Raw genomic sequence first — 23,254 nt, forward strand, 5'->3', positions numbered from 1 at the left:
CTGACGATTTTGCCTAGCCGCCTACTACTACCAACTAGCAACTGTCTAACTTCAATCATCATCAATAATACCCTTCTCATCAACGTGAAGATCTTAGCAACCGCAAAGCAGAGAATCTTAACAACCATCGTCCGTTGACCATAGTTCGGCACTTGTCAACGCTCTGATAGTTCTAAGGTATTGCCAAAAATTTCGTATCATTATGCCGCGGCGTATATAGGAAGCCAAGCCTAGATAGAATAGTGATCTATCCGTAGTTCTTCTACCCGAAGAAGGTGATCGATAGCTCATTTCTTTCTTTTTTTTTCTCGCCAAAAACATGTCTTACTCTTATGATGATCGTGAGTAGATGAGGAAGTCTTGTCTGTGCTCGCCATGCAGAACGGTTAAAGAAAAAAATCCTTCCCAACTTCTCCACGCATCATTCGTGATTCAAACATGTCTCGGATGCTCCAGCAACGCCTTCCAACGCTAGGAGAAAGAAGGAATTTCTACAGTAGTAGTAGTTCAGAAACGAAGAAAAGAGAAACGGAAGTTCCAAGTTTCAGACGTTCCCTTCGCTCTCGCGCGCTTTTGATTGGAGAGGCTTTTCATGTACTATCTAGAAAAACCTCCACCGGTTCACAACCGCGAAAACGAATTCAGCCCTTCATCATCACTGGTATCATCATCACCGTTCCATCACATTCACACTACCTACGCTACCCCTTGAATTCCCTCGGCGCCAAGCCAAAACACGAAATGCCACATGTTCTCCATGTTTCAGCTCCCGCTTTCCACATGGCCCCCAGCATTATTCAGCCTTCACCCCTGCATGACGCTCTGCAGCGCCGCTTTGCCTTGGTCATCGAGTTTCTCGTTCACGAAGCGCCCAATGCGTCCCGAATGCCTCTGATCAGCTTCTCGCAGAGTCGTTCCGACCCAGGCTTTCACATCTTGGACCTCTGGCCAAGGGTCCTGGGTAGGACGCTTGCAGGTGTTTAATTGGGTGAAAGCTGCTCCAAAGCCGAGCTCGTCGACGTCGCGGTCTTCGATGACGTTGTCGTCGGCTGCAGGTGGGAGTGGTGGGTTGATGAGGAGTTTGAGAAGTGCTTCGCAAGTGATAGTCCAGCCGCGTTTGGCGTATCGATCCGCGAACGCTTGCGAGTCGGCTAGTGTGCGAGTGAGAGATATGCATGCAGTCTTGCGATCGTATGGTCGGGCCAGCTTTTGTGTATCTGGAAGGATGATTGAGGTGTAGACGGGCGTGAAGACGTTGTCTTGCACCTTGTCCGATACGGCGATGAAGAAGTCAGCACCGAGTCCCTTGTCTTGAAGAGCCGATACTAAGTGGTAAAAGCGCACGAAGCGCAGAGTGAAGTGCTCGTTCTTGGAGTTCTGAAGGCGATAGAACATGAGCTTGAGTATCTCGACCCAGTAACTCTCCAGCGCCGTCGACGAGAAGTTCTTCACGACTTCTTCGATGAGATCCATGGCATGACCTTCGTAAGCTTTACTGCCGACGAGCTTTTGGAAGATGATGAGAATGGCTTGTGTCTGGTTTGCAGCAGCCATTTGCTCGGCTCCTTTGGGTATCATAGTGGTAAGGAGGCGTGTCAAAGCTGGCACATTGCCTTTGCTTTCCCACATACTTGGAGTGAGCACAGGTGCAACGAGCTGCTGGAAGTTGTTGGAGAGTGTTGGTGAAGTATTGGTCGCAACGATTTGTGCATACAGCTGGAAGATGTATGGTGTGAACTCTTCGACTGAGCCTTGCAAGACTTCCATAAAGACTGGGAACAGACTCTGCTCAATCTTGTCTGGTTGCACTGGTCCACCGAACCGAATCGTTGCACCAATACTTTCGAAGTGGTAATAGCAGAATCCTGGATTTGAAGGGTTGTGTCGAATGACCTTGGTGATGTTGACCAGATTTAAGAGTATGAGGTCGAGAATTTGGTTCAGACCGTCTCGAATGACGATGAGCACTCTCATGACACACTTCATCAAGAATTCATTCTCTTGTACCTTCTCCGGCTTTGTGTCCTGGGTGATGAGTTTGAACAGATGTGTGAGCAGGTCCTTGGACAGCGGAAGAATGCGGTCTTGTGGGATAATTGGCTGCTTCTGGTCGTTGGTTAGGTATAGTGCTCGATCCACGGCAACGGCTGCGTATGTGTAGACGACGTAGTTGGATGAGTTGAGGTGCTGGACTAGCAGAGGAAATGCTGCTTGCCACTGCTGGGCCGAAAGAATGCTTCGGAAAATGTACAGGTACTTGATAGCATCCACCTTGAGTAGAGGTTCGGCATTCGCATTCGTCAGGTCCTCGGCGATATTTGTTTGGAAGAAGTCGATCACGTTGACATGCGGGTTGACGCTCAGCACACCCTTCGCAGCTGTGGCGGCCCCTTTCGCAGCAATGGAGGAGAACAAGTGCACTGCGGTGTCTTTGGACTTCCAATTCGCGCTCCTATCCTTGGCATATTCGGACAGGAAGTGGTTCACATAGCGCGTGACCACATCGGTCACCAGCTTTTCGAATTGCTCCATGAGTTTGCGCAAGAAGTTGGTGGCAGCTCGCCGTCGAGTGTCTTCATCTGAGCCTTCCAGGTCGCGTCGGATGTACTCGATCGGTTCATCTTCGAATGTCTCGATGTCGGACTCTCGTAAGGACAGATTGGGGATAACGACCTTTTCTGTGACTTGACCTAGAACGTCGGCGTTGTTGAAGTTTTCTGCATGCTCTCGTATGCTTGCAACACTTGTCAAGAATTCCAACGCTCGGCTGACGACCAAATCATACTTTGCTTCGGGGCCGATGTTGGTGAGCAGCGTCCATGACGTGCCAATAAATTGTGTCAGGTGCGGTTTGAACTCCTCGTCGTATTTCCTCGTGTACAACACCAAGACCTTGAACACGCCAGCTCTTACATGCTCTAATGGACCTGCTTCGGCATCATCATCCGTGTTCAGCGCAGCGTTTTCGTAGGTGAGGTATTTGTGCAGAAGTCCAGATATGGCACCGAGCGACTCTTCGAATTGCGGGGGCATGTCGTGGGTGGAGAGATCGTAGACGAGCTTCATGATCAGGTCGAGCGTGGCATAGTGTGCCTTGAGCACTTCTGGGTTGCTCTGGTTCTGAGTGATCTGGCTGTCGGTGTGTTGCCATAGCTGCAGGAAGGGAGCGGCGAATTTGGAGAGGACGTGGTTGATCTCGGTGTAAAGCTCGTCTGATCGATAGAGAGGTTCCCATCGCTTGAAGATGGAGTGTGCGACTTGAAGTACGCCATTATTCACAGTGGCATTGTCTGGAGTCAGTCGCGAGACCAAATCGTCCACGAGGGTGTCCCATCGTTCCCAGAAATCGCTGTCTGCAATGACGCTGATAGCATCACCGAGCTGCGCCTGGATAGTGGGTGGGACTCTGACCATGAGCCCAATCAATTCGCTCTTGATAGTCGTGACTTCGCTGTCTGGTAGCTTGTGGCGGCCATCTTCGTCCTGCTTGCCACATCAGCCGTGTCCTCCACCAGAAGTTTGTTCGTCTGTTGACGTGCCACCCAATTTCGCCGCACAAAGTTCTTGAAGAATAATGCGCTCGCGAGTCTCGTCTGTTGAGGGAAAGTGTCGGCGGCGACTATCTGTAGAAGAGCGAGCGAGAACCCTGGTTTCGTCTCTTCGGCCTTGAGCGACTGTTCGGCTGGTCGTCAGTTAGCAGCTTAACATTTCTATTTGAGCAACGGCTTGGTCCTTCTCACCTTGCCGATTCTGTCGAGGATCTAGAGATGCCGAGAGTAAGTCGGCGACAGACTGAAGACTGACCGACATGGCGAGTGTCAGCGCAGTGGCGGAGGGCGTAGGGAAAGAGTGAGAAAGAGTGAATTGTCTCTGTTTGTGGTTGCTTAGAGAAACACAGACAGAGCTTGGACCTGCACGATGGGGGTCAAGCTTTCGTTTCGGCCCGCACACGCGATGCTAATGCGATCGAGGAAAGGATCCCTGGACGTGGAGTCGACCTGGCGCGTTCACATAACGAAGTAACGAAGTCATCCTATTCCTTCACTTTCCCCAGACGTCGAGAGAAAGCCTCATTCACGGCCTGCAAGCCTGAATATCTTCCAGGCATCCGTTCCTTTGACCACTCGAAGCTTCTTGCAGAGGCGCAGTTGGAACTCACGAAAGAAAGGCCAGCAGGCAGCTCAGCCTTCGCCTTCGCGTCCGCCACCTACCTACTAGTAGCTTCTCCCTCATCGAGAATCACCTACGTTAGAGTCCACATCGATCGCCACATCTAGCAACCGCGTGCTACGCAAACATATCAACTTGCTCACGATGAGCTGATCTATCCTCCCCTCGCACGACGAACATCCTAAGTCATGGCGGCTTCCACGAATCTTTCGGCGCTGCGAGCGCAGACGATGCAGGGGGAAGACGAGGAGGCCGTGACAGTGAACACGCGAGCCTTGATCGATAAAGTGCTCGCTCGGTATTCGGGAGAATGGACAACATTGCGTGAACTGATCCAAAATGCTGCCGATGCTCAAGCGCGGAAAGTCAGGATCCAGTTCGAGACACTCCCTTCTGCGACAGTGCCCCTACCGCAGAGTAATGATTCGTCTGAGCTGCTCAAGCACACTCTACTACATCACACGGTCAAGACCTTAATCGTGTCGAACGATGGCGAGCACTTCAAGGAGACCGACTGGCAGCGCTTGAAGCGCATCGCAGAAGGCAATCCAGATGAGACCAAGATCGGTGCTTTTGGTGTAGGCTTCTACTCCGTATTTGCCGATTGTGAATCTCCATTCGTGACATCCGGCAAGGAGACTATGGCCTTTTATTGGAAGAAAGATAGCCTGTTCACACGACGAGGAAAGCTGCCGGACAGCGAAATACAAGGTACTACCTTTCTGCTGGACTACCGGAGTCAGACTACGCCTGTGCCACAGCTACTTAGCTTATGCCAGTTTCTAGCGACCAGTCTCACCTTTGTCGGGCTCGAGTCAATCGAACTGCATCTGGATCAGTGGAACATCCTTACACTTACCAAGAAGATGGCCCCTGCAGCAGCTGTGAAGATTCCAAGCGACGTCAATCCGAAAACGAAAGACGGTCTGATGAAAATCAGCGACGTCGAGTACCAAAGTGCACAAATAGATGCTAGGTGGATGAATGTGGTTGGGTGGAATCGTAAGACGACATCTGCAAGCCTCTCGTCACAGCAGCAACAGCAGAATGAATCTGGCGGTTCCAGCTTAAGAAGCTTCTTCGGCAGGTTCACGAGTGCAGCTACAAACACAACTGTGCGCAAGGCACAACGAGAGGAGGAGGTCTTCCAGCAGACCATTCTAGACGATTTGGCAGGCTCTAGCTCTGCGACTGTATTCCTGCGAGTGAGCACTGTCAACATCTTGACTACTGTCAGCAGGCAATTGTCACAGGAACTGGAGCGAGCTACCAAGAAGCCGCCACCAAAGAAGACCCGCATTTCAATCCTGACATCTTCCTACGATGAATCTACAGCTTCAATGAGCACCTCTGCGGGCAGCTCTTCCAAGAGAGCGACGGATATCTTTGCGTCTGTATTGCCTTCGAAGAGTGGCAAGATCTTCATAGGCTTCCCGACAGCTCAGACGACTGGTCTTCTTGCGCACATTTCCGCTCCAAGTGTCATCCCAACAGTCGAGCGTGAAAGTATAGACTTGAATGCACGATATGTCCGAGACTGGAACATCGAAATGCTGCGCGTAGCTGGTATTGCCTGCCGCATAGCTTACACGGGCGACATGGCCGAGCTCAAGGCAAGAATCGATCGCACCAGAACTGCGGATGGACGCAAGAAGGTCACTATGGAAGACATCACATCAGCCATGCCAGCTGCTGCACATGTGTATCGACAGTACAATTATGCAGAGTCGACGCCATCCTCCAAAGTCGGTCAGTACATTGAAGAAGCCTTCTGGACCTGCAACACACAAGCCAGCATAGATGTTTTGTCGACAAGAGGAGTTCTGCCAAGCCAACAAGTACGTATTGCTACTGAGGAACTCAGCTTTGTGGACGGCATCCCTGTGGTGCCCGACGAATTAATGGAGAAAGGTCACGAATTCATCAGCAAGCTTCGGGACTATGGCCTGCTTTCCGATATCACAACAAGTGACATCAAGAAGGAGCTGGAGGCACAGGCACTTACCGAGAAGCAAGTCCAGGAGCTCGTGAAATGGTCATGTACAAAGGTATCCCGACAAGAGATGGACGCTGGTGCCGTTCAGCTTCTATTTGACGGCACAGTCGCCAGCATCGATGAGCAATTCGTCGGCACGTCCTCAAGTCCAGTGCTGCAACTTGGTCAAATCAGCAATTTTGTCAACGCCGCAAAGATACCATCTGATATGCCTACGCCGCCACAGACGATTCCATTCAGACTTACCAAAGGTCTGTCGCCTTCACAGCTCGAGTCGATCGGCTGGGATGAACTGCAGATCGTTCCATGGGTGCGATGGATCATTGAGAGCGACGGCCAAGGCTTCGGACAGGGGATTAGCTTGACGAATTCGCCTACTGTCGCGTCGCAAGTGCTCCCGGTGGTCTCGAAATCTTGGGAAGCGCTATCGCAGTCATCTAAACAATCTATACAAGAGCTTTTCATCCCCCGCACCGTCATCCCAACGAAGCTTGGCATGCGAAGGCCACCGCAGGCATACTTTGGAAACGTCAAGCTATTTGACGACTTGCCGACCATCACTGGCCTTCAAGGAGTCAAGGAGAAATTCTTGGGCTCGCTAGGTGTGCGAAAGACCGTTGAGCTGAATGTCGTCTTTGACAGGCTCATGGCCAAGTCCGCTCTTGGTTCCACTACCGAGGAAGGCAAATGGAGCCATGTCGACCTTATCAAATATCTGCTCAGCGTCAAGGACGATATACCACCTGAGGATATCAAGCGTCTACAACAAACACCAATCTGCCCTGCCGAGACACTGTCAGCCGACCAAGTCGACAAAGGCAAGTTGTACCGCGTTTCAGATCTGCTTGAGCCCAATGAGGCCATCAGAAAGCTTGGACTTCCTATTCTGCAGTGGCCAGGCCAGTATCGTGCCAATGGCCCTGAAGGCAGATTCTTGCGATTGCTGGGGTTGAAGCCGTTCCCTTCGGTCCCAGACCTTGTCGGCATCCTGGCACAGGCTCCAGCGGGGGGCGCGCTTCAGGAGAGCACTATCAACTACTGGATTGTTCACGAGTACCAGCATGGGTACAACAAGTATCCAGTAGCAGAGATAGACGTCGCATTCCTGCCCGTCCAGCCTTTTGCAGGCGAGGGATCCAATCTTGTTGCCAAGCCCAAGCAGTGTTATGCCAATCCGAAATGTGCTATCCTACGATTTCGCACTTTGAAAGACTACCTGCAAGCACATCACACAACGTTTGGAGTCGCTCTGGATCCGCCAATGGAAGCATGCGTCGAACGCTTGATCAAAGGACCACCAACGAACTTTGAATCAGCCCAAACACTGTTTGGCTACTTCGCCAACCGACTTGGTGAGATAGGACCCAATGGACACTTGGCTGAACGACTAGGCAACGCACCAATAGTGCCGGTCGTTGATCGGAAGCTTGGAGAGAAAGCCGGTCAAGCTCGCTTTGTACCGCCACGCGCAGTATTCCTCGGCCAGAGTGATACGTATGGCGACATTTTCGACTTTGTCAACTTTGGCCCTGAAGCCAACTCGTTCCTCCTGCGTATCGGCGCGAAGCATGAGCCTAGCGCATCTGAGCTTGCAGCTATGCTTGTCCAGCAGCCGGCTCGCCTGCTGGAGACTCTGGGCGCTGAAAAATACCTCATGCTGCTGCGAAAGATTGCGGAGAGTGCTGCCAATCTGAAGAAAGATAAGACACTTTGGAGCCGGCTCAAGAATTCTCCTTGCTTGCTTGCTGTGAAGCGCGTTCGAGCTGGTGAGAAGTATGTTGACGAGAAGCGAGAGCACGATGATGAAGAGGTGACGATTGATGAGTACTCCCTTGCCAGAGCATCAGACATGATTGTCATTGACGACATCGTTCTTTATCGACTTTTCCAAGCCCACCTGCTTGCAGCGCCCGAGGAAGAAGGTCTCGAAAGCTTGTATCAATCACTTGAAACGCCACGGGTGAGCCAGTTGGTCGATAATGATCAGCGAATGGGGTCGCTTCTACGTGACCAGTCCGCTGCTGGCACTTTGAAGAAATTGCTCGTAGAGCGCTGCCGGCTGTTCCTTGACGATCATCGCGCAGACGACATTAGGCATGATGCCACGTGGTTGGAGAAGAACGTTTCCATTCAGGTTGTTGAGTTCCTCCAGATTACGAGAAGACTGAAAGGGTACCGTTTGCACTACACAGAAAAGAAGACCGCTCTACTGCACAGAGAAAGTAAGCGCGATGCCATCCTCTATGTGACTGCTCGATACGATCTTTACGAGGTCAGCCGAGCCATAATGGGCTTGCTTTTGAAGAGGTCCAAGCAGCAGGACTTCCTAGCACTCGAAATGATACTGGAGAGCGACCTTCGTAGACTGAAGACGAAAGGATACAACGTCGACCGGATCTTGCGCCAAAAGGCAGCGGAGTCACGCATCGCAGAGTCAGAGAGACAGAAGCGCGTGGAAGAACAGAGGAGGCTTGCAGAAGCCGAAGCAGCCTCGATGGCACAACAAGCTCCCGCTGCAAGGGCCACCACAGCACCGCCGTTAGATCCCACTCCGGCCTCTCCAGAAAGGGCGCTGTCGATGCCAGGTGCCTTCGATTCGCCGGAACAGAGACCCAGCTCATCAGGTCGCGGCAAGAAGTCGACTGGCTTGTTTGACAGCATCCGAAATCAGCTCGGCTTGACTACTAGCTCACAAGCAAGCAATCAAATGCAGCATCTCCTGGCTGGCGGTCGGCCCTCGATCGATGCGCCCCCACCATACCAGGCTAACGATGCAGTTGGCGGCCGCAGCAGCATCACTCCTGGCACTGAACGCGTGACGTCCTCACGCGACACACAGGCCAATCTCGACTCAGCCATCAAGGCTTGCCGCGAGTACAATTCTTCGTCGGTTTTTAGCCTGCCAGAAACCAAGGAGATCAAGGAGACGCCTTCATACTGCGACAGCAAGCCTGGCCACGATCTGGAATACATTGCAGAGCTCAGCAATGGTGTCAAGCTATACCTGTCGCGCAATCACCCAGACCCGAATGCGTTCTTGCAGAAGTGTCGCGAGGCACTCGCCATGTTTGTCTTCACGCTTTCCGAGGTGGCAAACATTTTCGACTTGCCGCCACAGACGGTGAATGTCTTTCACGATGAGACCGGTGCCAGCATCGCGTTCAACAGCAGCGGATCGATATTCTGCAACTTGCGTTACTTCATGCAGTTGCACATGGGGGGCATGACTACTGCAGAGGGCAAGATCGATGCTCTTGCGTACTGGTGGATCACACTTTGCCACGAACTGGCACACAATCTCGCCCAGGCTCACGACCAACAGCACAGCTATTATACCGAGAGCTTTGCGACGCACTATTTCAAGCGCATGCTGTGGCTTTGCGGGAAAGTCATGACACAAGGTTAGGAATTTGATGGCGAAGACGGCGGCGCAGAGCAGCGCCCTCCCTCGCCTTTCGATACATCGCGCAGGCGGTCGCGCTTCCGGCGGAGGAGCACACTGCGGCGTGTAATGGAGGGAAGCCAGTAATTTAATTTGCATGGCGTAGGAGCTGACATGGTGTTGGCGTTGCTTTGGACGAATTACGATAGGATAGAGGGCTCCACGGCTCAGTCACGAAATGTACTACATGTAGATACCCCTAGAATTGTACATCATTCTGATCGTCCCCGAAGAATGTTGCCTCTCAATATCATCAGTGATTCATGCCTTTCAGCCTGACGTCCACTGTGGCTTCACGATTGTGGACGTGGCGGAGCAAACTTTCCATCTCATCTTTCAACTTCGACGTCGCCTCGCTGCTCCCACCATGTCACTCTATCATGAGGCCGCCGAGATCCTCAATACCGCGAACAAGAGCGGAGGATCGCTGAAGTCTCTGGTGTTCGGCAAGAAGAGCTGGAAGAGCGACCCGAAAGCACTTTTCGCACTCACGGCTGAGACTGCCAAATGGAGCGACATTTTATCCGACGTGCTGGAGAAGAGCGGCGTGCTCAAGGCGGAGAAGACACTGACGCCGACACTGGCCCTTCTGCTCGTCCACGACCTTTTCTTGAGCAAGAAAGGCATCGCCCTGCCGCCATCTCATGGCCTCCATTCAGCCACCAGCCGTCACAAAGTGCGCCTTTCTGCCGAGTTGACGAAAGCAAGACTGCGACGTGGATTCAGCACTCTAGACGGCCTGCGAAAACATGTTGATGCTCAAGCGGCCCGTGGACAGCGGCATGGCAGTGATGGTGGACCTCCTGCTCGCCACCCTCGATGGATGCGGATCAATACTCTGAAGACGACTCTACACGACGAGCTCAACCACGGCACTTTTTCAAACTACACACAAGTCGCAACATTGCAAGAAATCATCCAAGCACATCCCGAACTGCGGGCAGTCCATATCGACAAGCACATCCCAAATCTTCTGGCCGTCGCAAGTCCGGATGATCCGACAACGTTCAAGGCGTACAGGACTGGAAAACTCATCTTGCAGGAGAAGGCTTCCTGCTTTCCGGCATGTCTGCTCGACCCGAGGCCTGGTGACAGCAAAGCCATCGATGCATGTGCGGCACCTGGAAACAAGACCACACATCTGGCTGCCATCTTGGGAGAGAACAGTCGCGTCATTGCATGTGAGAAGGATGCCGAGCGGTCAAAGACGCTGGCCAAAATGGTTCAACTGGCTGGAGCAGATGGTATCGTCGATGTGAAGGCAAAGCAGAACTTCACCACCCTTGATCCGAATTCTGCAGAGTGTGCTGATGTGACTGACCTTCTCCTGGATCCCAGCTGCTCGGGAAGCGGCATTTTTGGAAGAGATGAAGCTTCAATCACAGTCCACTTGCCATCTGCTGCGAATGACGAAGCTGCTCCTAAAGGCAAGAAGCGAAAACGCGGAAGCGAGCGGAAAGCTGAAGCAAACCCCCACGAACAAGATGCCATCGTGGAGGAGACAGTTGACGAGGACCCCGTCGACGCAGCGAAACTCAAAGACCGTCTCCGAAACCTCTCAGCCTTCCAACTCCGTATCGTGCAACACGCAATGTCCTTCCCATCAGCCCGACGCATCACATACTCCACATGCTCCCTGCACGCCGAAGAAAACGAGCACGTCGTCATCAACGCCCTCCTCTCCGACATCGCAGCAGCGCAAGGCTGGAAGGTTTTGAAGCGCGAGCAGCAAGTGGAAGGCATGCGGAAATGGCACAAGAGAGGTTGTGAGGATTTTGTAAAATCCGCGATCGCATCGGAGACGGCTCGGGAGTGTGATGTTGATGTGAAGACTGTGGCGGAAGCTTGTATTCGGTGTGAGAAGGGGGGAGAGGATGGGACGATGGGGTTTTTTGTTGTGGGGTTTGTGAGGAATGGTGAGGGGTGGGAAGATTTCGAGGAGGAGGAGGAGTGGAGTGGTTTTAGTGATGGATGATGAGACATAGACCACCCAATTTGACCATTTTTTTTTCTGGCTGAGCGAGGCTGAATGGTGGCCTACCCGGTATGTTTTGTTTGTGATGGGACACGAGTAAAGGTGATATTTCCTACCCAAGCATACAATAGCTTTCCAAAGTCCGCAGAGCAAAATCCCAGCGTTCTGTACCCCCTAGTGTCCAAGAGAACGAACAAAAGACTCTAGCACCCCACACCTCCAGAACCCACTACTGCTTCATCTTCACCCTCTGAACAACACACTCAAACCCAACTTCCCCAGCAGACCGAGCAGGTTTCGAACTCTGAAATAAAATCTTTCTCCCCAGTTCCCCTTCCCCCTCCTCCTCCTTCACTTCCTCAAACACCGGCTCCCCGGGAATCATCCAACACTCCCTCCCCAACACCTCCAACCTCTTCCTCAACCTTTCCAAATCATTCCTCAACACACTCTCCTCATACCTCTCCCTCTCCCGCACCCACTCCTCGGAAATCAAATCCCCCATTGTCGCCTGACTCGCCTCCAACCCCGATTTCGTCGCTTCCTCTCTCCCCTCCCGATAACGTCTCAGATGGATATGTACGCAAGCCGCACACACGAATTTCTGCGTCGTGATTTTTCGGAGGGCGAATCTTGAAAGTTCGGCTTTGAAGTCTCGCGCACAGTTTTTCCCGCAGGGGGTTGGGGTGTGCGTGAGGATTTTGTGGCCGCAGGGTTGGAGGCGGTGGGTTAGGGCGCCTTGGATGCAGGGTTCGGCTACTTGGACGCTGATGAAGGGAGATGGAGTGGGGGGAGGGGAGTTTGGGGTTTGGAGTTGCTTTGGTGGTGCATTCGGTGTCTTTGGCTGCGAATTCGGGATTGGAGGAAACTTGTTGATAGGTGTGGAAACCGCGGCTTGACTGTGCCTGTGATTCTTATTCTGAATGGCAGGGGACTTGCTCTTACTCATGGAGCTGGGCTTTGGTTTGGAGCTTTTGGTGGGAGGCTGTAATCTGATAGCAGGGCTCTGCGAGAGGCGGCTGTCTTTAGATGGCCTGGTCGGATTGGGGGCCATCGAGGCTGGCGTCCTGGACGAAATGGGCAGCGAAGATCTGTTCGGCATCGGCGTTTTCAGAGTAGTACTGGATCGCCTGCTGCCTGCCAAAGAAGCATTGCTCGGGGTTGATCTACCTGAACCACCAGATTTTCGTGGCCCTGGTACGGGGATGCCAGATTTCCTAGACATGGCTTAAGTTTCTTCTCGAAGGTTGACTGATTGTGGCAGAGGCCAGCTCTGCGCGATGACATTAACACTTGCTATGCAAACGAAAATTGAAGTGTGCATACGCATTACACTCGTCGCTCCTTTTGATTGATCTTTGCCGTTCAAACCAAGAATCGGCTTGCCATAACGGCTTTGTCGCGGCTTGGTGACGCCTGTTCCAAAAAAGGTCTCAGACAATGGCGTTTGTTGCAACAAAGCTTCTGCGAATAGACGCGTCGCTCCAAACAGGTTGCGTTGATTTGTGACGAAGAGTATGCAGGCGCGAATTCCCAAACGGATGAGTTCGATGCTTGAAAGCTTGCAGAAGTCGGCGTTGCGATAGTCTGAACAATATTGAATACGAGTGTATACTCTTGCGCTGATCTTGTATACCCCCGGATTTAAGATGCCGTGCCATCCAACGATCATGGCAGTGCTGATAGAAAGAAGAAGCGACTCCCAGCAGGTTGACGGTGGCAGTTACAAGCACGATGGTAGGTTGGCGGAAAGTCCCGTCTTGCGTTTCGAAGGAGGAAGGAGCAGGTTTGTGGCGCAAAAGGTGAGTGAATAGAAAAGTCGATAAAGTCGGTGTTGATCAAGGCGACAGCATCGACGTTTTCGCTGATACGTCATCTCGATCGACTAGCATGTGAAGATGGTCCGAGCGTTGCTGCCTATTGCCGTAGCAACCGCAAAGTGAATGCCCTCCAGCTGCGGCGCGATAATGATCCGACGCGTCCCCATGGCTTCGACATCACCTAGGACGGATGCATACAAATTTGGTACTCTGATACTCCTTCGGAACTCGAAGAATCCTAGTCCTAGAGCTGTTGCGCATCTCTTACTATTGAAGGCGTTATTCCTTCCAGACTCCCGACGCCAGTTGCATCCTTCGAGTCGCAAATATGGCGCTGAGAGCACAAGACACATCTGGGTACGATGGCAAGATCATCAAGCCTGAACCCATGGACGAAGATGTCGAGATGACGGACAGCCTCTCCATACCTGAAGCGCCTTATGAACGAAGGCCTGCTGCGGGCATTGCAGTCGTGCTGGTAAGCAGTAGCTATGGCGGCTTTCTGTACGAAGCTCGTGGTGTATGCACGCCCGTCATCGAAGGCCGAGCAAATCGTCGCCGCAGTCTCCAGGCCTGTCGATGTCGCTGCAGCATACCGGTAGATGCTTCGTAGCCTGCCTGATGATAGCGTATCTTGAAAGAAAAGGCTCAGCTGAGGGATGATGCTAGGGATGAAAAGCAGCGGCTCGGTCCGTCAGGAGAACCTTGTTCGTTTTGGCCAGGTCCTTGCACGCTGATCACGTATCGTACAACTACCCAGCCCATCGACCTTTCTCTGCGAGTAGGATCAACATGCCGACGGAGCACGACCATCATGGCCCAGCGTCGTACTTACCTACCTCTCTGGACTTCATCAACTTGCCAAATCCCATCCAGCCTGCTCCGCAGCTCCAAAGGCATCCCCTAAACGGCACGCCGCATCTTGAGAAAGCACGGCTTGAGAATGGGTCTAATCAAGATCGAGACCTATTCAAGCTGATCTTGCAATCTCCTTCAGAGAGACCTTCGAAGAGACAGAAATCAAGTACCGAAAACCCTCAGCTCGATCTGCCAAAGCTGCCAGCTCGACACAATGCCAAGCGCCATCGCCTTCCCCCGACACTGTCTGGACTGCATCAGCCGCCACCTGACTCCGGACTTCTACCATCCATCAATACTGAGCAACCAGAAATACCCCCGCCAAGGCTGATTGAAAGCAGTAATCAAAAAAAACCCACAGATGAGCCAGCTCTCGCCCCGCCACTTATTGCCACTGCAAGTGAGGAACAGCCATCGTCGCAAAAGTCTAATCCGAAGACCGAGAGAGGACGGACGAAACGCACACGATGGTCCGATGATGAGACGCGATGTCTGCTGAAAGGAGTCGAGCAATTTGGAATTGGCAGCTGGACCAAGATTCTCAACTGTCCAGAATATACTTTCAACAACCGTACAGCCTTGGATCTGAAAGACCGCTTCCGAGTCTGTTGTCCTGATTCGTACAAGCGCACTAAGATGCCGAACTATGCAAAGAATCGCCGATCCGACAGCGAGGCTAGCAATGTGCCCATACGTGGTCCAGCGCAACGCACGACAACTACCGCCGAGGAAACAGGCATCGAAGCCGTTTCGTCTGCCACGCGTGAGAAGTATGGCGTGAGCGAGCCATTCAAAAAGACTGAACGCAGATCCAGAACTGGTTGGAGCAAAGCGGAAGATGAAGCCTTGTTCCGAGGCTTCAAGAAGTATGGCAATGAATGGGCTGCCATGCGAGATGATCCTGGTCTCGGGTTAGGCCATCGGCAGCGAGCAGATCTACGAGGTCGTATGCGCACGCGTTACCCCCGGGAATATGGCAAACCGGGCCTTGGAACGAAGAAAGCTGAAAAATCCGCTGCATCCGGGACGACGCAAGATGAAGCTGCGAATGAAGTCGGCGTCGCAGAAGAATTTCCCACTTTGGTGTCAACGACATTCTCGGAGACAATTCTCAGCAAAACTGTGCCTGCACCTTTGAAAGCAGCAGAAAGCAAACGACCTCCTCAGCCACGCCTTTTCTCCTTGGACGATCTCTATCTCGGTCCATTTGGTATCGACGATGACGATGTAGACAACGAGCGGATCGTGCTCGATCGAGGGATTTTAGACTGGGTACCAAACGACACCTCGCGCCCTTCAATCTCGGCCTCAGTGGCGGATGGAAATCGCAGTCATGGCATTAATCCTCAAATGACTTTGAAATTACCGAAACCTAACCCTATTATCATACCGAGCAGCAGCAGCAGTAGCAATAACAATGCGACTACTACATCTTTACCCGCGCTTGCGACATTGCTGCCACCGGAGACTGTTGATCCTGATCAGCTTGAGCTGCCGCCGCTTTCGCAGTGGTATGATGAAGGCACTAGGACTGCGGGGATGACTTTGGAGGAGATCTTGAGTTAGGAGCAGAGATCATTTTGAGCTCGACATCATGTCCCTTTCGTTGAATCATGTTGTTACATCGTCAATCATCCATGCCTGAGCGCTCCCGACAAACAAAAGAGAGCCACGTTGTCTCACTGCGAAAGCAAAACCTGTGCCGACCCAGTCTGTTTTCCACCATCCCTTCTCATTCTGCTTCACACTTACCACCTCGCGCTCACGGTCTCGCATTTTCAATTTCCTCTTCAGTCAGCCCTCGGCTCAACTGTCCTGGCTTCAGCTTCCGAAGATCGACTTTGCCGTGAGGAGGCACGCGCTTCGGCTCTCGGGCTGAGCGACGTGGGCCTGGAGTGACTGCCTCAATGGCAGGCTGTGTCGAAGCTCGAGGCAGTTCTGCTACTATGCTTGGTGGAGACTCTGGAACTCGCGGGGCCATCGGCTGCGTAGCCGAATGCTCGGGAGCTGGTAGGTTGAGCGTGGCTGATTTTCGCTCAACAGCAGACTTACCACCACGCTCGGCGCGGAGGACTTCTGCGCTGTCGCGACCATTCTCCAGTGCCTCCAGGATCTTGCGAGTACCTGGGCTCTGCAGCGGTAGCTCACGAGACGCACGACGATGAACCTGAGCTGCTACGAGGACGATTTCATCGCTGCTGCGGTGCTGCTCGTAGAGGATGCCGCTTTCGCTTGAGTGGCGTTCGTGACCTGCTTTGAGGTCTTGTTTGGCTTTGCGACGCTTCAGAGAGGCTGGTACAGAATCGGCACGCATAGCGTTGGAGTCAATCGCCTCGGCGTCAAAACTTGCACTGTTTCTTGCGAAGGCGGTGCGTTTGCGGTTCTCTTCCTCTGTCGACTCGTCCGGGAAACGGTTAGGTGAAGTGTTGCCGTTGAGGGTAGGAGATGAAGCGGAGACTGGGCGGACGGACACGCTCTTCGCGCCGCCGCCTGGATAGTTCGCGGCAGCGCCTAGAACCGTGTCTATAAATCCCTGCTGACGATGGACCGTGAGGCGCAGGTCACTTGGGTGTATGTTAGTCCTGACCATTGCAATGAGATATGCATTTCGGTACTCACTTGTGTTGCTCCAACATCGTAACCTGAAGCTCCTTCTGACGTGATACCTCTTCTTGGACATTGTTGTACTCTCTGCTCGATTGTGAGAAACGCTACCAATGCGCAGCGCATGTATCGATAGTGACTTACTCTCCCAGATCTCTCACCATTTCCTCCACCTTCGCTAGCGAGTTGAGAGGCTTCTGGAGAAGAGCTATACTCTTCGACAGCTCAACTTGCTTCGCGTCCAATTCGTTCAACTTCTCGCTATGGGCATTAGCGTCATCGCCCAATTTCTTGAGCTTGAGCGTGACGTCCGACATCTTCTCGTCGAGCTCCTCGCGCAGACTGGAGATTTGGCGGTCCATGGCGTCGAACTTGCCATCGATTAAGGCGATGATCAAGGTGCCGATGCCCGGTTCTGCCATCTCTGAGTGTGTGATTGATGTTGGAGGTAGAGGTGCGAGGTTGAAGTTCAAATGAGGTGCGAGGTGGAACTTGAAATGGGGTGCTTCAAGTCACCGCGCTAGTCTACCGTGCCTTCCTCTTCCTCGCCATTCTGCATGGGAAATGTAACGGCTCTGCAGCGACCGGTCAGGGTCAGCATCACCGCCAAGTGAAGCATAGGCTACTATACACGGCCGAGTAACTGAGCTGCTATGTACACCGTCTCATTGCACCATGCCAGCATCCTCGTAGCCGTATTCATGGAGAGTGGCGCGAATCACGCGTTCTACTGCCTCGAGCTTCGAGGACCCGAGAAGGGCTTCGTGAGAAGTATTTCATAATGTTCCCCATCTTTTTCGTCCTCTCTTCATCTACGTTTCTGATCTCTTGCTTAGACACCATAACAAATATTCACTGCTGAGGAATCGCTCGTCGCGGCATCCTGTCCACTGGCATGATCATCGGGCGACCGTTTCGCATCTGCGCTTTACGGAAGGCTTCTGTCATTATCGGCGAGCTTTCTGTGCGGATCGTGGTACCAATCGACATGAAGAAGCTGCATTCCATCAGCGCAATTCAACATCAAATTCGAACAGCAAAATATCATACCCAAACGTTGCCGCAGAGCCAAGCATGTATTGTCCTAACGTCCTCATCATGCCATTCGGTCCTGGTCCGTATCGGATGATGTTTGTCGCGCCGAAGATGAAGCCAATGATCAGGCCGACACCTGGATATCATTAGAACCTAGTCCATACCAATAGCTTTTCCATGAAACATACTGGTTCCCATCATGGCACCCATCTTTGCTGCGCGACATTAGCGCCCGTTCATGACCATCCCACCGCGAGTCGATGTATCTTGCCTTTGTCAAAGGTCGAAGGACCTGACATCCCACCTGCTCCTGCTACAGGCGGCATCTTGGGAAATGAACTTATGTTCACAATAACAACGACCTCAGCAACGAGTCTTTGTCGACCTCGAGCTCAGAGACATCGAAGTGCGGGAGAGGGCAAGGTTCATGCAGTTCATCGGAAGCCCTCGTGCGATCGACGCTTGCGATCACGTGATCAGCGTCTTAGTTTCCATCGACGACTTGACCCAAATTGCGAGCCGCCGACTGTACCAGCGCGACGTAGCAGGAGAAGCAGACACTGCAGACGGTGCTAAAGAGGCGGACGATATATGCGATAGCGCCCACGAGCCCGGATCGGCCGTCGCCAGCCTCTGTGAGCGCCCTGCACGGCCTACGCTGAACGGAAACGCCTCACCAACAAGGAGCTGGGCAGAGCGCTGACCGGCAGCTGCACATCGAGAAGAACAACCCCAGCTGCTGTATCTGCGACTCTTATCGGGACCTCCACGGGCATACGATCTTTACTACAGCATCCGCGACGGCAACAGCGACTCCCTGCGCCGTCATACCTCCTCCCGAGCCCTCTGCTAATCCCGCGGCCGAGCACACGACCCTCCGTCAGTGCATGCACCTCACGTCCTCGACCAGACGGCTGAACGATACCACGACCCACTCACAGTGTACTCAGTTGTAATAGCATCTATTTGCGTTCATATTTATTCCCTCGAGGCGCAAACAACACCACGCTGTCGCCAACGTGCCGGACACACGAGTCGAGACGAGATCATAGCAGATCATACCCATACCCATACAGCCAGAAAGGCCACCTGCAACGTGACTTCCTTCACTATTCACATACTTCATCCCACCAATGACGGCCGTCGCACCCGCTCTCAGCTCCTTCCAACCCAGCACCAACTTAGGATGGAGCAGGAGTAACATGAACTCGGATGAAGTCAGCAGAATGTTCACCCCTGGTCCGCGGAAAACTGCACAGCGGCAAAACTCGAGCTCATCCATAGCATCTACAGCATCTTCGAACTCGACCATATCTGCGACATCCACGAATACGAACGGCTCCCTCCAAGCAGGAACGGACGCCTCGAACTGGGCCGCGCGGAAGAAGCCGACTCGAGGGCTGTGGCCGCCAGGAAAGGCAGAGCCAGCCACGGGCATTACAACTGCGCGACCTCAGGCTGTTACATCTGCGACGTCGAGTGCTGCCGCGGCGAACGCAATATCTGCGCTGCACGCGCCTCTGCTGCCGTCGCAGCAAATGGCGAACGGCAATGGTCAGGCGAATGGAGTGCGGGAACAAGTGCAGACTATGCCACCGGCAATACTTCACCTATCGCCTATGAATGGCACTTTCGAGCGAAAGACGATCACTGTTCCATATGCGCCCGACGTATTGCGGATTGGTCGGCAGACGAATCAGAAAACTGTCCCCACACCACTCAATGGGTACTTCGATTCGAAGGTGCTGTCAAGACAACATGCAGAAATATATGCCGATCGACAAGGCCGCATCTTCATTCGCGACGTCAAATCGAGCAATGGCACATTTGTCAATGGCATGCGGCTGAGCCAGGAGAACAAGGAGTCGGAGCCACGAGAACTGCGGGAACAGGACGTTCTGGAGCTCGGCATTGACATTGTCTCAGAAGATCAGAAAACAGTCGTACATCATAAAGTCGCAGCGAAGGTTGAACATGCTGGTATCTACGGGCAAGGACAAGACACCCTTAACTTCGGCGACCTGGATCCAAGTGCTGGCCCAGGTCTCATGGCACCACACCAGCTCAAGAGAAATGGCAGTCAAGGTTCAATTAATGGAAGAGGCTCGATGAGCCAAGTATCAAGCCAAGCAGCAATGAATATGGGCATGCTCAACCAGCCCCAGCACATGAGGAATTGGCTGAATCCGATCACCACTGAGCATATCGTGAGAAAGCTAAACGTAAGTAACTTTGTGACGTAGATTGTTTCAGAATGCTAATTGCTGCAGCACGAAATGAAACTCGCCATGCAGCAATCGCAAGAGATTGCGAGGGCGAGACAAGCTATCGAAAACATGCTTGGCGGCAAGATCGAACAGCCAGCCGTTAAGGACGCAAAGTCAAATTCAGAAAAGTCGAGGCCATCCCCGACCAAGTCCAAGCTGGATCTCAAGGCCCATTTCTATGAGCCTCCTGCTCCACCACCTCAGGCTCCACTTCCAGAGAAACCTGATGTTGCGCGTGCTCTTGCCGATCCCATAATCCAACCACTTTTGCGCAGAAGTGATACTGCTAGGTCATCCTCGGCGAACAGTTCTCCAACCAGGACCGACCATTCCGGAGACATCTTGCGCTTGTGTGAAGAACTCAAACTTGCGAAGGGCGAACTCAGCAATCAGAGCGAGCGCATGAAGAACCTTGAACAGGAGCTCGCACATGAGAGATCAGCCAGAGAAAGCGCGGAGGAGCGGGCACAAAGATTTGAGGAAGGTGGCCGGAAAGACTCACCTACCAATGATGGACACCCAAGCGCTGATAACAGCCCCGGCTCGAACATCCCAGTACCCGAACTGCAAATCCACCTCGACCGATTGCGCATCACCATGGATGAGATGAAGACGCAGATGGAATCTTATCGACAGCGTGCTGAGATTGCAGAACTTGAACGCGACGAAGCACGCCAGACTCTCGCTGAGCTTGTGGAGCAGAAACGCAAGGAGAATGCTGCCAATGCTACGGGAGTCTCTCGGTCTCCTCCTAAATCACCTCGCTCACTATCTAAGCGACCACTACAGCTTGATGGCTCTGGAGAGCTGAATGGACATGCCGTTGCACCTGCTCCGATATCTAGTCCGACTTCGATCAGTCTCATGGAGCATGCTGGTGTCGAGGACGGACAACCAATCACGCCCGACCAGGCCAGACGGCTCATCAAAGACCTTCGTCAACAGGTACTGTCTACAAGTTCCGGATCTGGGGATGGCGATAGTGCTTTGCTATATTACGGTGTCCCATACGGAAGCTTCGCTGCGGTGGTTGTCCTTGGCTATATTGCTATGACTTGGATCAATGGCTGGCCAAAGGTGGAACGCTGACAGGACTTTCGTGCTTCGAAAAATTGAAAGCAACATTCACTACAAGCTTACCACGTGTCGTAACACCCCGACAAACGTGCGAAAAGTCGACACGGTCTCCATAGGAGGCCGCCGCTCTCTGGAGCATTGCAGCAGATGAGACACACACACCTTCAAGCTTCTGCACGGCCAAACAACCTCGTGCTCCCGGCTACCATGCTCAGCCATAGGTGGTTATTCCCGAAGCATCAAAGGACGAAGGCGGGTGTGTCCTAATGTTCGTCAGGACCATCTGCAATTCCCGCCAAAAGGAGGAAACTCAGAGCGGCATGAGAGACGAAGACCTTGGAAAAGGGTCACCGGCGTTGGATCACGGCCGAGCAAAAGTGGTCCCTATATATACGACTCTTGAATGTCGCGAACTGGCGTAATTTTTTTTATTGTAGGCTGGCATGGGGCAATGAGAGCAGGAAGGCGGACGGATTCCAGACCAGCAGGTACGGGCAGCATTGGGAAAGCCGGAGTTGTGCCATTATTGTTTGTTTTGCTATACTTTTATCACACCGACGAGGCCACAGGCGATGACGTCTCCTTTGTTGTACATAGCATAGATCGAAGACTGTGCAGAAACGATGAACAAGTGTAAAAGCTACGACTAGTCTATGGCAAGGGATGAGATTCACTAGCGCGCCAATGCTCACCTAGACTGAAGTAGACATGGCAGATAATAAGCAGCAAAACACTGCTGCTCCCGTAGATTAAGATGGAGTGACTCGTGAACTCTACAATTCGCCCAGGCAAGTTACGAGCATTTCGTCCTGTTTCTGTAGCAGCCTTTTATGCGCAGCCCTCTCTGTTCATGACCAGGAGTCAAGATATCCTCCTGTTTCTGTATCGTGATTCTCTCGTCTGAGTCTCAAGCCAGCGCCTGATCCACTTCCTCTTTCGAATAACCCAAAACATACGCCACATCCAACAGCGACTTACTATTCAACCTCGTAGGCGCAGCCTTCTGTACCTTCGGCTTAGCGTTAAACGCCACCCCCAAACCGGCAGCCTCCATCATAAGCAAATCATTACTCCCATCACCCACAGCCACACAATGCTCCCTCTCCACTCCCTCCCTCCCAGCAATCCCCAAAAGCAACTCCCTCTTCCTCTCCCCATCAACAATAGCCTTCCCCTGCACCAACTCCCCCGTAAAAACTCCCCCCTCCTCCTCCAAAAAATTCGCAAAAGAATACTCCAACCCCAACCTCTCCTTCACCCACTCAGCCAACGGCGTAAACCCCCCAGATAAAACCGCACTCTTCCAACCCTTTCCTCGAAGAAATCTCACTAATTCCTCCCCACCAGGCGTAAAAGTAATCCTTCCCTTCTCCTTTAAATCCTCCCAAATCGTCGTCGGAACACCTTTCAACAACTTGACTCTCGCTCTCAAACTTGCGGAAAAATCTGTATAAGGTTCTTCACCTCGCATCGCAGCTTCGGTAATGCGACTCACAGCTTCGTACCGACCGACCGCTCGAGCGAGTTCGTCGATGACTTCTTGTTGGATTAGTGTGGAATCCATGTCGAACACTATTAGTCCTTTTCGCTGGTGAGCAGTATATAGAGATCCGGGTTGCAGCACGATTTCTATTTTTTGAGAGGTTTGCAAGGTTTGGAGTTCTGGGCTGTCGGTCCAGGTTTTGCATTCGCGGAGGGAGGGGGAGACTGGGCATGGGAGACGGAGTTCTGCTACTCGGGTTTCTTCTAGGAAGCGGGTTACTGGTGAGGTGGGTGCGTCGAGGTTGTTGAAGTGGTGCTGCAGACTGCTGGTGATTTGGTTGAAGATGTTTTGCCATGTTTGAGGATCTGGATTTTCTGTGTGGGCGAAGATGAGGGCTATGAGCTCTGAGGAGGTTGATGTGGTCATTTTGTGTGTTGAGTCTTTTTCTGACTTTGGACTCGCATGTGTAGGAGACAAGTCGTGTTCAATGCATGGATGTTATGGAGGACTCATTGAGGTCGGAACTT

The 23,254-nt window shown here is 52.6% G+C and overlaps 9 protein-coding genes across 9 annotated transcripts; 4 read left to right on the top strand and 5 right to left on the bottom strand.

Annotated features, from left to right (window-relative positions):
• Positions 1 to 804: 804 nt before the first annotated feature.
• MYCFIDRAFT_72444 (uncharacterized protein) lies at positions 805 to 3,862 on the bottom strand (the record flags this gene model as incomplete). The annotated part of the gene is made up of 3 exons (XM_007924545.1): positions 3,741 to 3,862; positions 3,540 to 3,682; positions 805 to 3,483 (listed from the first exon to the last, which is right to left on the bottom strand). The coding sequence occupies exons 1-3, from the start codon at positions 3,808 to 3,810 to the stop codon at positions 805 to 807; spliced, it is 2,892 nt and encodes a 963-aa protein (XP_007922736.1). The 5' UTR covers positions 3,811 to 3,862.
• A 202-nt stretch (positions 3,863 to 4,064) lies between these two features.
• Positions 4,065 to 9,572, top strand: MYCFIDRAFT_202100 (uncharacterized protein; the record flags this gene model as incomplete). Its single annotated transcript, XM_007924803.1, has 1 exon — positions 4,065 to 9,572. The coding sequence occupies exon 1, from the start codon at positions 4,359 to 4,361 to the stop codon at positions 9,570 to 9,572; it is 5,214 nt and encodes a 1,737-aa protein (XP_007922994.1). The 5' UTR covers positions 4,065 to 4,358.
• A 403-nt stretch (positions 9,573 to 9,975) lies between these two features.
• Positions 9,976 to 11,532, top strand: MYCFIDRAFT_108693 (uncharacterized protein; the record flags this gene model as incomplete). Its single annotated transcript, XM_007924804.1, has 2 exons — positions 9,976 to 11,385; positions 11,422 to 11,532. Coding segments are annotated over 2 exons (1,521 nt in total), but the record flags the coding sequence as incomplete, so codon positions are not given.
• Positions 11,533 to 11,786: 254 nt separating this feature from the next.
• Positions 11,787 to 13,459, bottom strand: MYCFIDRAFT_171287 (uncharacterized protein; the record flags this gene model as incomplete). The annotated part of the gene is made up of 5 exons (XM_007924805.1): positions 11,787 to 11,831; positions 11,858 to 12,810; positions 12,836 to 12,854; positions 12,890 to 13,262; positions 13,317 to 13,459. The coding sequence occupies 5 exons, from the start codon at positions 13,457 to 13,459 to the stop codon at positions 11,787 to 11,789; spliced, it is 1,533 nt and encodes a 510-aa protein (XP_007922996.1).
• A 22-nt stretch (positions 13,460 to 13,481) lies between these two features.
• MYCFIDRAFT_206490 (uncharacterized protein) lies at positions 13,482 to 15,827 on the top strand (the record flags this gene model as incomplete). Its single annotated transcript, XM_007924806.1, has 5 exons — positions 13,482 to 13,492; positions 13,538 to 13,708; positions 13,743 to 14,001; positions 14,032 to 14,096; positions 14,126 to 15,827. 5 exons carry the CDS (start codon positions 13,482 to 13,484, stop codon positions 15,825 to 15,827), a joined length of 2,208 nt encoding a protein of 735 aa, XP_007922997.1.
• A 338-nt stretch (positions 15,828 to 16,165) lies between these two features.
• Positions 16,166 to 17,287, bottom strand: MYCFIDRAFT_83433 (uncharacterized protein; the record flags this gene model as incomplete). The annotated part of the gene is made up of 4 exons (XM_007924692.1): positions 16,166 to 16,176; positions 16,314 to 16,825; positions 16,881 to 16,952; positions 17,010 to 17,287. 4 exons carry the CDS (start codon positions 17,285 to 17,287, stop codon positions 16,166 to 16,168), a joined length of 873 nt encoding a protein of 290 aa, XP_007922883.1.
• A 469-nt stretch (positions 17,288 to 17,756) lies between these two features.
• Positions 17,757 to 18,226, bottom strand: MYCFIDRAFT_9581 (uncharacterized protein; the record flags this gene model as incomplete). Its single annotated transcript, XM_007924116.1, has 4 exons — positions 17,757 to 17,862; positions 17,916 to 18,036; positions 18,089 to 18,110; positions 18,152 to 18,226. Coding segments are annotated over 4 exons (324 nt in total), but the record flags the coding sequence as incomplete, so codon positions are not given.
• Positions 18,227 to 19,126: 900 nt separating this feature from the next.
• Positions 19,127 to 21,871, top strand: MYCFIDRAFT_206491 (uncharacterized protein; the record flags this gene model as incomplete). Its single annotated transcript, XM_007924807.1, has 8 exons — positions 19,127 to 20,134; positions 20,171 to 21,244; positions 21,287 to 21,315; positions 21,343 to 21,465; positions 21,522 to 21,662; positions 21,701 to 21,772; positions 21,807 to 21,821; positions 21,847 to 21,871. The coding sequence occupies 8 exons, from the start codon at positions 19,127 to 19,129 to the stop codon at positions 21,869 to 21,871; spliced, it is 2,487 nt and encodes an 828-aa protein (XP_007922998.1).
• Positions 21,872 to 22,151: 280 nt separating this feature from the next.
• Positions 22,152 to 22,991, bottom strand: MYCFIDRAFT_3920 (uncharacterized protein; the record flags this gene model as incomplete). The annotated part of the gene is made up of 1 exon (XM_007924105.2): positions 22,152 to 22,991. A coding segment is annotated over one exon (840 nt), but the record flags the coding sequence as incomplete, so codon positions are not given.
• Positions 22,992 to 23,254: the final 263 nt, after the last annotated feature.

This window comes from Pseudocercospora fijiensis (assembly GCF_000340215.1).
Source record: "Pseudocercospora fijiensis CIRAD86 unplaced genomic scaffold MYCFIscaffold_2, whole genome shotgun sequence".
Lineage (NCBI taxonomy): Eukaryota > Fungi > Ascomycota > Dothideomycetes > Mycosphaerellales > Mycosphaerellaceae > Pseudocercospora > Pseudocercospora fijiensis.